This window comes from Morone saxatilis, unplaced genomic scaffold (genome assembly GCF_004916995.1).
Source record: "Morone saxatilis isolate NCDOM2014 unplaced genomic scaffold, NCSU_SB_2.0 Contig18, whole genome shotgun sequence".
In the NCBI taxonomy this organism is placed as follows: domain Eukaryota; kingdom Metazoa; phylum Chordata; class Actinopteri; family Moronidae; genus Morone; species Morone saxatilis.
Genome location: NW_023339740.1, coordinates 5,753,212 through 5,767,527, shown reverse-complemented (window position 1 = coordinate 5,767,527; position 14,316 = coordinate 5,753,212). Strand labels below are relative to the sequence as shown.

General features: G+C 39.3%; 1 protein-coding gene across 1 annotated transcript; it reads left to right on the top strand.

Moving 5' to 3' along the window:
* Positions 1-9,924: 9,924 nt before the first annotated feature.
* On the top strand, positions 9,925-13,017 carry lrrn1 (leucine rich repeat neuronal 1). Its single transcript, XM_035661264.1, has one exon. It carries the CDS (start codon positions 10,071-10,073, stop codon positions 12,222-12,224), a length of 2,154 nt encoding a protein of 717 aa, XP_035517157.1. The 5' UTR covers positions 9,925-10,070; the 3' UTR covers positions 12,225-13,017.
* Positions 13,018-14,316: the final 1,299 nt, after the last annotated feature.

Here is a 14,316-nt window from a genome sequence, read left to right as displayed (position 1 = left end):
ACAGTGTCATGTATTGTACTCTGACAGGTTAACACAAATCGCTAACAGCATGATAGCATTGTAGGTTCGGACTGCACAGCGCCCCCCTGTGGTAGGACTATACTTATTTTTCCGCCAGGTTAAAGACTGATGTTTTCCATAATTATTGTGGTGCGAGAGTGTCAGAAGTTTACAATTTAAAGGATGAGTTTACAAATCAAAATGTTCTCCTGCTGTGTATTTTTATTTATTTATTTTTGTTAGTTTAGCATCGCGCCCTAAAAGAACACATAAAGTGATTTATTTCTGTTTTATTTAGATTTATATAGTGTATATATGTATATAATTATATTATTTCCCTATTTCCTTCTTAATTAATAGAAGTGGTTAAAGCCGAGGGTTTACAGTGGTAAGATCAATGGTTAAAATTACACATTCACATAATCAGACTTGAATTTTTATATAAGTTTCAATACAGGACCTCACATACAAAGAGAAACACAAGTGACAGTATAGGATGTGTTTTAAGTAATGGAACCCAGGGCACTGTATCTCACTGTAGTTAATACTGGGTAAGCGCTACACACAAAGCAGCTTAGTCTTCATTGTGTGCAATTGCTTCTTATATAATATATTGTGTTTAAAGACTTTCTTGATGTTTTGGGGCCAAACTACTGTTTCTACCCTAGGCGTGGCATAGTGGAACAAATGTTTAATTCTTGCAATCTTTGCATTGGTTGGTGCTGTGGTGCTGTTGTCTCACAGGGCAGATTCTAAGCGAGCAGAAGGCTAGATCATTCTTTGAAACTGAACCACACACACACACGCCCACCATAATGCAGGTACACAAACACACTCAAGATGTCTATTTTCTTTATAACTTGATCATGAGGAGTGTGACAATGGGACGTGTGTGTTGCAGGCAGGTGTCTGTGTGTGTGTGGGTGGGGTTGTTAGGAGACAGCCGGGCTCGTGGGAGGGGGTAAAGCCCCCACCCCACCCCACCCCACCAACATTTATGTCCCAAGGGTATAAGGCAGGGTGAAGAGGGGGGGGCTGGGTTATTGAGCTCAAGCCTCTACCATTATTCCTATAAGAAGGGCTGAGGCATAAGTCCTTTGTCCTCTGTGGGCTATAGGTCTCAGAGACAACAGACGCATAACAGTTCAGCTCATCCTGCCCTTTATGATCTCCTGAGACATCTATGTGTGTGTATGTGTGTGCTTCAGCCAGTACAGGGCTTATGACATTTTTCATGGCATTTGTTGATATGTCAGACAGACATTCAGAGAGACACCTGTGCTGACCTGCACACAGAGGTGTGCGTGGTTAGACAGCAGGAGCCCCTGGTGGGCTGCCCGCCATGCTCCTGCCAGGCTGGAGGGGGTGATCTGGCTCAGCTGCCTGCATCACAACCCCAATGGACATTTGCCTCACAACATTAATATTAAATAAGATAATTTGTGACACAACATGTATGATATTGGAAGATTAGCAGCTTATGCTACAGCTCTATGGCTAGCTTAAACCTGAAAAGCCAACTGGCAGACTGGAAATGGCGTTGTTAGAGGTGTAGACATAAATTGCAGGAAGGCAGGTCAATTAGTGACCGGAAGCAAATATGTCTTCATACAAATGAAGACCAGGTCTTACTGCACCATTAGAAGAAGAGGCTCTAGGTTTTAGATTAAAGATATAGTTACTCATGTCTACAATCATTAAGAATGTAAACCATATATTTAACAGTAAAAAATGTGAACTTACATTGTTGTGAGTTTACACTTTAAAATACTTTCAGGTTCCACTCCTGTGTTTCAAATTGTGATGTCAGTACAAAGTGTCAGTTTACATTTACACTGCAGTTTTCTGTAGTTAACATAATACCTTATTGGCAGTTGTTCCACCAAGACCATCAGACCACCACAAATTATATAAATCAGCTTGGAGAGGGACTGAGGATTTCCACTCATGTCCGTTGAGATCTTACGTGTCCCGGTTGAAGGTGAATTAGTTTAAGAGGTGCAGCAATCAAGCTGTGGTAAAATCAGTACTGTTGATGACGAAGTTGTCTCCAACCAGGGAAGACCTAACGTGAATCATCCAGTGTAAAACCAGCCAATATGTACACTGGCAGACTCACACTTACTCATACTAACACATATACCAGTGTGTGTGCATGTGCACCTCAATGTACCTCATCAAATGGTGATTTATTTCTCATTATGTGTGTTATTTAACACAATAATGCATTAATGTCAGGCGCAGCTCCCCATACAGTTACACTGTACTGTGGCATTGTTTCTTCTCTGGTCTGCTGTGGAGGGGCAACCGCAGTTCTGCAGGAACAATTAAACCCGCTACATGCATTGTTTAAGAAATATGGCCTCATTCTTCAACTCCTGCTTATTTGAGAGTGCTGCGAGGAAGTGGAGTGTGTTTTATTAAATCCTTGGAGGTAGGGGATGGAGAGAGCATCAGAGGCAGGTATGAGCACGACCGAAGGGATCACAACGACTCATATTTTGGCTATGTTGAAGGAAAAATTTCTATATCATCATAGGAAAAAGATATAGTTTACATGACTATGATTGATTGGATATGTGTTTCCCAAGAGGCTGTAATATGTTTTTTTCTTGGTCTATTCTGGTGTTACGATGGAGACAGAGCAGGAGAGGATAAGGAAAGAGAGGCAGTTTAGTTATCACTTCATATATTAGGAATATTTTTGTCTTTATTTAGCCTTCTTGTCACAGCATCAGTCTGTTCTCTATATAACATATCCACCCTTGTTTAATTTCCTTGTCACTCAGTTTCTGTCATCTAATTGAAGATTGTTTTTGTCACCTCAATTTCCTTCAGTTTGTGACAAGATGTGTTCATAGACTCCCTGGGGTTGTTTATCTCACCTGCTCCACCTGTAATTTGTTTTCCCTCATTTCTGTTTTATCTTTTTTGTAGGTGTGAGCAGATGAATAAACTAAAGCTCAAAGGCAAACTGGGCCAGCAGGGTTATATGTGTGTCTCCCAAGCGAGAGCCCTAAACAGTTTAAATCACATTTTTATTTTCTCTTGTCACTCACAATTCTTACCGCAATCGAGGAAGGATTTCCTCGGCGACGAGAGTCCTCAGACTGTCTTGGACAGGAATTTGAAAACTGAGCCTTAACTTAAAAGTCCACAATTAAACCCGCTACATGCATTGTTTAAGAAATATGGCCTCATTCTTCAACTTCTGCTTATTTGAGAGAGCTATGAGGAAGGGGAGTGTATTATATTAAATCCTTGGAGGGAGGGGATGGGGGAGCATTAGAGGCAGGTGTGAGCATGAATAAAGGGATCACGACAACTCATATTTTGGCCATGTTGAAGGAAAAAGTCCTGATTCCTTCGTCATCATAGGAAAACGATACACGACTGTGTCCAAGGAAGATGCAACTGTTTATGTGACTCCTGGAGATTGATTGGATTTTTGATTGGTGTTTCCCAAGAGGCTGTAATATGTTTTCTTTTCTGTTTATTCTGGTGTTACGATGGAGACAGAGTAGGAGAGGATAAGGAAAGAGAGGCATTTTAGTTCTGACTTCATGTATTAGGCATATTTTTCTTTTCATTTAGCCTTCTTGTCACAGCACCAGTCTGTTCTCTATACAGCATATCCACCCTTGTTGAATTTCCTTGTCACTCAGGTTCTGTCATCTATTTCAAGAATGTTTTTGTCACCTCAATTTCCTTCAGTTTGTGACTAGATGTGGTCATAGACTCCCTGGGGTTGTTTATCTCACCTGTTCCACCTGTAATTTGCTTTCCCTAATTTTTTGTTTTTATCTTTTTTGTATGTGTGAGCAGATGAATAAAGTAAAGCTCAAAGGCAAACCTGGGCCAGCAGGGTTATATGTGTGTCTCCCAAGAGAGAGTCCTAACCAGTTTGAATCACATTTTTATTTTCTCTTGTCACTTTCTTCCATCTCATTCGAGGAAGGATTTCCTTGATGACAGACTGCTTTGAACAGGAATTTAAAAACTAAGCCTTGGACTTGAAAGTCACTCAGAATGGCTCAGTATAGACTATATCTTGTTTTTGGAGATATATGCGTTTTGGAAAAAAGCTTTCCATTACTTACATAACAACCAAGATTATTTAGTGGGCTCGTATAATTGGGAAAATAAGCTATAATACATAGACAAACATAATTAGTTTCTGCTCATCAGCACTCATCATTAACTTCTGATAAAAATTCATATTCTGAGCACTTCATTGACCTGGATGAGTGCAGTTACTGTCGTTATCATATACTGGCACAGTGTTATTACTGCACCACCTACATTGGTGTGTGAATTTTTTTAGGTGATGCCTTTGCAAGTCACATCTCTGAACTTCATATAAAAGCCGTACATCAGGATTCCAATTAACAAGTTGGATTTCGGTATCACTGTAAATGACAGTCTCTCAAATGGAAATGACGGGATCTAATGGCATGAAATGAAACTGAGCATTTTCATGGCTGTCAGATGTGTTCAGACAGCCTACTGTATATAATCAAATTAACTTTTGCCATTGATGCCATGAAAAGGTTCTCAGCTTTTGAGGTAGCCCGTCAATTATGATCCACTTACTCGCAGTACTGACCAAATACTCTTCAAGATAACCAAAATAACACAAAACCTAAGGCCTTAAATAATGGTCTTAGTCTTAGTGCTTTTAAAAAGATACAAATCTTCTATCTGGAATATAAATGTCTGCAGTATAAGTAACTTTGATTCAGGTTAAACTCTCCTGACAGCGTTGTGTATGTAGTAGCCATTATACACCAATAGCTATGGACAGTAGGTGCTGATTCAATTAAAATAATTAAAAATCTTCCAATTAACGTTAGCAGATCGTCAAGAGTAATCAAATGTAAATCTTTGACACTCCATCAACAGATAACTCAAAAATCATTCTTGTGTAGTATGCATGCTGCCTGCTTTGAGTGCTTCATTTAGTCACCTTTCCAGTGTGAACATACTATATACACAGACCTGCTTAGAATTACTGTGTAGTATGCATCTGGGACATGCCAACAGATTTAATCAATACCACATACCTATTTGGTGAATTGAACTGTGATATGGTAATGTAGAGTGTGTGCACCCTGTAGTAGGAAGGCCCTGTGACTGTGACAGAATATGAGCATTAGAAATGAGTTTCAGTAAGAGTATATCCACTGAATGCTGTAGCTGGAATTGCATAAAGACTGCCCGGTACAAGGGATAAATAAATTACTCTATTAATAAATTTCAACATAACAATATTAGATAACGGTGGAAATACAATGAAAAGTACCAGAACAGTGCATAAAAGAAATAGTCATTAGATTATAGGCCCTCATGACATGCAGCTGTTCTGCACAGGTGCATAAAAATTAAAATGCTCATTCACTTCATTTCCTTTGACACCCTAAGAAAGTACTGCTTTATCCTAAGATTAAGTTAATGCATTATATCCAGCCACAGAAAAATAAACATTAAGAGGTAAGATCTGAAATCTGCACCTTACATTAGCAGTAATAAGTTCAACTGCCATTTTTCTGAGGACACTACCATTGGTAATCAATGGTCTTTCTGCTCCATTAACTTTGAATTGTTAATTAGCATCAATGTAGTAACACACATGAGGATCACCAGCAAAACCTTGCACAGAAAATAGTTAAGTATCAGATAGGGGGACTTTGTGACTGATAACTTTGCAAATAATATTTTTGGAGTCATTTGGAAAATATGAACAAAAGTATGAAATGTTTACATTCATATCATGTATAAATATTAGGTACAGGATGTAGGCATGGGTGAGGGAATGAAAACAGGATAAACTCAAAGACCAAGTGACTAAAATGAGATATACTGACAGAAAATCAGTGTGACAACTTGTCAAAAAGATACATTTCCGTATTCTCATTACTGATCCATTTTTGTGAGGTCAGTGTTAAACTCCTGCCCCATTTGTGAGTTCTGTGCCTTTAACTACAGTCACACTTAAAACACCCCATAAAACGAAGAATACGAAGTGATCTCGCAAACTACAGCAAATTTTGTTTAATGGTGCTTTAGGTGACAGAGTTTATGTCCGAAGCTGTTGGTATTTATTTCAAGTATCCTATTCACAGGTTCAAAGGTTGCCGTTAAAACCTCTGGGTTTTTCCGTTTCCTGCTTTCCTGCCTTTGGTGTTGTGTTGTGTTGTGTTGTGTTGTTGCGTGTTCTTCCACCTGCTGTGTGTTTTAAGCTTTCCTGTGGCTCTAAGACTCTGATCACAATGGACCTGTGAAGCCTGTGTCAGGATGTCCCAGACAGCTTTTAGTTGTTGTTGAAAAATCAACCAACAGGATGTCAACACTGTTTTTTTTTAGTCTTTTAAGTGCTCATAGTTACATCAGAACAGCATTATTTTTTTAAATTTCACCTAACCCACTTTTTTACTTTATATTTCGTGTGCCCAGTATTAAGTGGGATCAGAAACTTCTTAATCTTACATTGCATAAAGGGGGGCACAGACAAAGCTGTCAGCATTTACCAAATGGGGAGAATCTAAGATTAACCCCATTTGTGTTAAATACATGAGGAGGAATGTGAGAGCAGACAATTATGTATGTTGAGGCATTTTTAAAGCTATTTTGTGGTAATATGTAGTATACGCTTAATCTCAACAACACATTTTCTAAACAATAAAAAAACAATACTATCTGGAGTATGTACTATACACTATACTATAGAACTGTATATTACTATAACTGCAATATATTATTTTAATAGAAATAGAGATACAAGATTGTAATCAGAGATGGATGGAGTATTTATTCTTTTAATTAAAACAATCATTTTGACAACAAATTTGAAAACAATCAGGTTTGAGAGAGCGAAAGAGGGAGAGAGGGAGAATAACCCTAACCCAGAAACTTGTTTTGTGTGTGAAGGTCTTGTTAATGGGATGACTATAGTGCAGTGTAGCATGGACATGACAAGCTAGAAAAATGTTGAAAGATATAACTTTCTGTACTTCAAATAACATCTTAATTAAATAATTTTAAACATTGTATTGGGACAGAATATTTAATCATTGACAAAATTACAAACAAGCACTTAAGGTATTATTTTACTAATGAGATAAACAATGAATTAACACTCCTTCTTTATGCTGAGATGTTGCTTTTAAATTAAGTGCTAAGTGACCTGTTTCTCTCCTCTGAGATGAATCAAGCACACTGCCTCTAGCTAATCTCCACTTCAGTATCTCCATCCACTAATCCTGACTGGCGCAGGAATCGTCACAATATACAGTGCTTTAGCTTAAAGACAAGATAGTGTACTATCCCTGTTTCACCCACGCTCCGCCCTGTCCCATAGGGAATCCCCAGTATAGGAGGAGCGGGGTGTGTTCCTGTCTCCCTGGTGCTGTTGCCAGGCAGTTTGCATTCAGATGAATTAGTCAGCTCTCTTGTTTGAAAGCCTCTTAAGCAGTATCTTCTTAAGCTGGTGTTGACCATAAAGCCACGTGGTGGAGAAGGCCATGGTGCTGTGATGCTGCCGCATGGCTCTGCACTAGGTGGGGTGCCTCCTTTAGTAAATAGATCTAATTGAATGATGGGATCTCTTAAGTGTTGCTGTAGGATACTGCAAGTGCACAGGCTTGTTAAAGAAGTGCTGGTTACTTAATCCTGTTACCAAGAAATTGTGAGGGATAAAACGGTATGTATATATACATTATTTGCATGTGAACAGAATTATTGAGTAAGTGGGACACATACCTGATATAGATGAGATTAAAAAAAGTGTATGAAAGGCTTAGTATACAACAAATCATCATTAACAAAACTAAGTGTCTAAAGCAGGTCTCAGTTTCAAAAAGGTTGGTGACCCCTGGTCTAAAGCAATGTACAATGGTGCCTCGAGCTAAATACTAATGCCACGATGCTAAAATGCTTATGATGACAATGCTAACATGCTGATGTTTAATGGGTATGATGTTTACTATGTTCACCATCTTAGTTTAGTGTGTGTTAGCATGTTAACATTTGCTAATTAGCACTAAACACAAAGTACAGCTGAGGCTGATGGCAGTTTTTTTTGTTATGCAGGTACTAATGTATTGAAAAGATTTGACCTGATAAAGGTACTAGTTAAAGGAACTTTTTTACAATTCATTCTGGAAGGGGGAGATGAATGTCTGTAGCAAACTAAATGGCAATCCATCCAATGGTTGTTGAGACAATTAATTCAAAACCACAAATGGCGCTAAAGGAAATGTCAAAAGACCTCATCCTCTGTGCGTTGCACCACACTGACTCCAGCCCATATATTTATTTAAATTTACAGAGACAATAATACATCCAACCTATCAGGTACGCCAAAAATATCTAACAATGAGTAGTTGTAAGTTATACTACATGGAAGGAAACAAATGGCCATGAATATCTAGAAAATTTCATGGCAATCCGTTAAATAGTTGAGGTATTTTCATCTGGATCAAAGTGGTGGAAAAGACTGACAGAACGACATTGCAGCCACTAGATAGAAATTGTATGACTGCAATCTATTTATACACAGCGAGAGGTTTAAAATGTAGCACTGGTACTGAGTAAAAACTGTCTATTGTTTGCCAGAATTAATGCTTTATCTTCCAAGTCACTGGAGTAAGTGTTACAGCCATATGGGATAGCAGATGCCCATTGTACCTCACAGGAGCTTGCATTCGCTGAACCAAGTGACTGGGCTAGATCACAGTCTCTAGTCCTCTCATAACCCTCTCCTGAAATCCCTCTCTAGTCATAAGTCTTCTTCGAGTTAAAGAATGTTGCTCAAAGTTTTGACAATTGTTCCTCTGTATCCAATCATCCTGGAAAAAATCCTAGGCCTGCTGAAAACTTTTTTTTTCATGTTTGCCCTAAATTCAGAATGCTGAAGACGTTGCATTAAAAATTAAGACATGCATCTTTTTTTGCTTTCTTTGAGGCATGGCACATACTAATATCCCGTAGTGTTTAATGATGTTCGGAGAAGCTAATGATCGAGTCCTTATGGGCCTGTTGGGTAGATGAAAGCCCTCGATGGAATCTGATCTGTTTCCAAGTAGTTCAGAGCAGTGTTTTGTGCATGCATTGTAATGAGCTGAACTTGCATTTTCTCAAAACTGTTGATGCTGCACATAACTCGCAGTCTCACAAGGATAGTGGAGCAGCAGTTGTTGTTCTTAGTCAATCTGTTGTCTTAAGTAATTGCTACATTTACAAGAAACATTAAAGATTATGTGATAATTCAGAAATAATTACATACAACAAGTCTACAGGCATGCTAGCTGCTCTGTGAGGCTGTACTTAGACACTAAATACCATCATTAACATGCTGACAATGCTCCCAATGACAATGGTGACATGCTGATTTTTAGCAGGAATAATGTTTACCATGTTCACCATCATAGTGAACAAAATAATTTTATAAATTTTCAGTAATGATGGTTATAATCAAAAGTATTAGACAAAGTAAACTTTTGACCTGATGGCACTGCCAAATTTAATGGCACTTCTTATAGTAGTTGCTGAGATGTTTCAGACCAAAGGGATGGACCGACTAACTTACAGAATGACACACTGACATTGGCAATCACTAGGGCCCAGCAAGTTTATTTTACCAGATACGTGAATAAGTTAATTTTACCTCTTGGTGGCACTAGAGTCCTTAGGTGGCGCTAGAAGAAAAGTTAGTCATCAGGATTCATCCTTTGGGGAACATGGAAATCTGTACAGATTTCATGGCAATCCATCCAATAGTTGTTGAGATATTTCAGTCCGGATCAAAGTGGTGGACCAACTGGCTGACTAACATTATTATGTATTATATCCTCTGCATTATAACCATGGGGTAGACACTGTTTTCTGTATAATGACATATGTGTTTTTTTTTCTTTCCAGGTTATTCTGCAGCTCCATGTAAAATTCTACCCTCTGCTTCAAGTTCAGACCATTCCACAAGACTGAAAGACCTAATCAGCAAAAAGTCTGGTTGATGACTGTAACACACTCTCTCCAAAAGTCATCTGGCCCTCCTCCTGTCCCTCCCCAACATGGCTAGGCGGAGGTTAGACTGCTTTCTTCAAGGCCAGGTGTTTGCTGGTCTGATCCTGGTATCAATAGGACTATCCTTCGTCCAGAGCAATGATTGCCCCCAGCTGTGTGTATGCGAGATTCGGCCCTGGTTTACCCCCCAGTCTACCTACAGAGAAGCAATCACTGTGGACTGCAATGACCTTCGCTTAACACGCATCCCAGGGAACCTCTCCAGTGACACTCAGGTTCTCCTTCTACAAAGCAACTACATTGCTAGGACCAGCGAGGAACTGGAGCAGCTCTTCAACCTGACTGAGCTGGACTTGTCCCAGAACAACTTTAGTAACATTCGGGATGTTGGCCTTAACAATATGTCCCAGCTCACCACGCTTCATCTGGAGGAGAACCAGATCATGGAAATGCCCGATTACTGTCTGCAGGACCTAAGCAACCTGCAAGAGCTCTACATAAACCACAATCAGATCAACACCATCTCCGCCAATGCCTTCTCTGGCCTACACAGCTTGCTCAGGCTTCACCTTAACTCCAACAAGCTCAAGACCATCAACAGCCAGTGGTTTGAATCTACGCCCAATCTAGAGATCCTCATGATTGGGGAGAACCCTGTTGTTGGAATAATGGACTTTAATTTCAAGCCACTGGGTAATCTTAGAAGCCTGGTTTTGGCTGGAATGGATTTGACAGACATCCCTGGAAATGCCTTTGTGGGACTTGACAATCTTGAGAGTCTCTCTTTCTATGACAATAAGCTGGTCCGAGTTCCTCAGAGGGCACTTCAGAAACTACCTAACCTCAAGTTCCTGGATTTGAACAAAAACCCAGTGCACAAGATTGAGGAAGGAGATTTCAAGAACATGTTGAGACTGAAGGAGCTGGGTGTAAACAACATGGGAGAGCTGGTTTCTATTGACCGGTACGCTCTAGACAACCTTCCTGAGCTCACAAAGCTAGAGGCTACAAACAACCCCAAATTCTCCTACATTAATCGTCAGGCCTTTCGTGATGTCCCAGCCTTGGAAAGTCTTATGCTGAACAACAATGCCCTAAATGCCCTCTATCAGTCCACTGTGGACTCTCTCCCCAATTTACGAGAGATCAGCATCCACAGCAATCCTCTGCGCTGTGACTGTGTCATCCAGTGGATGAGCTCCAATAAAACCACCGTCCGTTTTATGGAACCTTTGTCCATGTTTTGTGCTATGCCAACAGAAGTAAGGGGTATGCATGTGCGGGAGGTTCTGCAAAATAATTTAGCAAACCAGTGCCTGCCCATGATTTCCCATGATACTTTCCCAAGTCACCTCAACCTTGACATTGGTATGACAGTGGACTTGGACTGCAGAGCTATGTCCCAGCCTGAGCCTGAAATCTACTGGGTGACACCAATGGGGAACAAGGTAATGATGGACACCCTGTCTGACAAGTACAGCCTCAGCAGTGAAGGGACATTGAGAATTTCTCATATCCAAGTAGAAGACTCTGGCAGATACACCTGTGTGGCTCAAAATTCAGAGGGAGCTGACACAAGAGTGACAGCTATACGGGTGAACGGAACTCTGTTAGACAGCACTCAGCTTATGAAGATCTACGTCAAACAAACAGAATCTCACTCTATCCTAGTCTCTTGGAAAATAAACTCCAATGTAATGACCTCTAACCTCAAGTGGTCATCTGCCACCATGAAAATAGACAACCCACATATTACTTACACTGCCAGGGTACCTGTGGATGTCCACGAGTACAATCTTACGCATTTACAACCAGCAACTGAATACGAGGTGTGCCTCACAGTCTCTAACATCCACCAACAAACGCAGAAGTCGTGCGTCAATGTGACGACGAAGCAAGCAACCTTCACTGTGGAAATATCTGACCAAGGGACCAACACTGCTCTTGCAGCAGTCATGGGAACAATGTTTGCAATCATCAGTCTGGCCTCTCTGGGAGTGTACATTGCCAAGAGGTGGAAGAGGAAAAACTATCACCATTCTCTGAAAAAGTACATGCAGAAAACCTCATCAATACCGCTAAATGAGTTGTACCCTCCTCTCATTAACTTGTGGGAGGCAGACAGTGAGAAAGAGAAAGAGGGCTCATCCGAGACCAAACCCAGTCAGGTGGACACCACACGCAGCTATTACATGTGGTGAGAGCTACTATCCAGTGGGAGATAACATAGACATTTTTCTTTCAGAAGCACAAATATACATATTTGCTTCTTTGTGTAAAAGTGAACTACGTAATTTTTTCTTTCATGTTTCTGATTTGTTTCCTTCGGTTCTCTCAGACTTGCTCTTTAAAGCGAATGATGAACCAAGATTTTCAGATCTTTAGTTTAGCATATTGCCTTTTTACCTCTCGCCCATTTTGACACACAATATGGCAGCTTTGTTTAGCTTCCTGGACTTAGTAGTCGCTGTGCTTTATTTTTAGTACTTGTTTTGATGAACACAGCATGAGCATTGTCACGGATTCAGCATATGCGAGCAAAGGAAAAGCTGTAATCCAACTTGTTTTTGAAATGTTTCTCTGGCAGAACTGTTAGAGACTGCCATTTTTCTTTCTCTTGTAAAACAGTTTCACTGTTGACTGTTGTGCACTGAAATATATATACTAATTTGTCTATCAACTCAAATATATGCTGACAAAGTACGTTTAGACTTGATATACCGTCTATTGAATATTGTTAGCAATTCCTCTGTAATGTTGTATCAGCTATGATTTAATTTACTTTTTGTACATTAAATAACAGTATGTTTGATTTAGACTTTACGTTTGCAGAACAGCTACTGTAAACCAGCAATAGAAATATGAATGTTATACACTAGGTGAATAGATGTAAGGCTTTTTAAATTTCTTAAATATTTCTTTTCCTATTTTGCTAGAATATGTCTACAATCACTGGTTTTGTTGTGGTTTACACACACAAACATGTTGTTTATTGAGGAGCAAGTTAAATAAAATCTTCTTTCCTCTTATTTTTTAAACCATGATTTCAACACCAAGTGTCATTTTTATAAATAGTATACACTGTATAGTTAATTGTGTATACTGTATATTTACCAAAAAACAGATATTTCTGGTTAAACGTAAAGCTTTAAAGACTTAGATTGTTGTTGCTGGGGGAAATCCTCTCATATTAATGTCTTACATTAGGATTTTATCAAGTTCACTGTGATCCACGTTGCTGTAGGTGTTAGGTTACAGCCTAAATGTTGATGACAGAATGGAAGATGCAGACTGCAGTGTGTTTGCCTCTGCAAAGCAATTATCAGAGAACAATTTAAATTTTCGTCCCGGTACAATATAATTAGTGAGCAATATGCCTCAGAGAACATACAGTAACTTCAAAAACAAAGACATTAATCACTCAAAATCAAGACCGGATATTGTGCCTGCATTATTTGTTCATCATCTGTTTTATTATACCAGACATACCACTGCATCTCCAAATCTTTAGAAAAGAAGCAACATAGGGGGTGTAATGCAGCTGAGACATGATCGAAGGCGATGGTGATTATGGATAATGGATAGTCACAGCAAGTTCAGACTGCAGCATTTGGCACTAAGCAACCCTTCTGTAATCTGCCAAATATTTAATATTCTCAGCATTTTCTACTCTATGTGTTTTACAGCATGTCTGAGACTGGAAGTGATTCATCATTGTGTCAATCTGTTAGATTTCCATTTGATAAAACATTGTAGGTAGATTTCCTCCATCTCTTTCAGTAAAATGACACAAAACTAGGGAGACAGTAATATGCTGAGTTACTTGCAACCCATCAGTGTCTCTGCAAGGTCCATGACTCCACCACAATGCAAATCCCAATCTCAGAGCCTGGAAAAGTGGATCTCCAGTGGGAGCCGAGAAGCTCTGTTTGTTACTGATGTTGACTGACAGCTCTGGGCTTTGTGGTGCAATCAAACGATCTCTGTTTATCCTCCCCTGACAACATGCTCATTCTTTTGCATGCTTTCTCCTGTGAAGTATCCATAACAGGTCTATAAACAGTTAATGAATGATTAGCAATATAACATAATTGTAAACACATTCATAAAAAAAACGTTTTATTTTTATTAATTAAGTATTTATTTATTGAATACGTCTTCACTCTCATGATAACTGAACAAACTCCAACCGCTGAAAGCTCCAGAAGAAATGAAGAAAGTGGACCTTGAGTAATGTTTTTTTCTTCTATACGCATTTATAAACAGTTTAAAAAAAGTGTCCTGAGATAACTT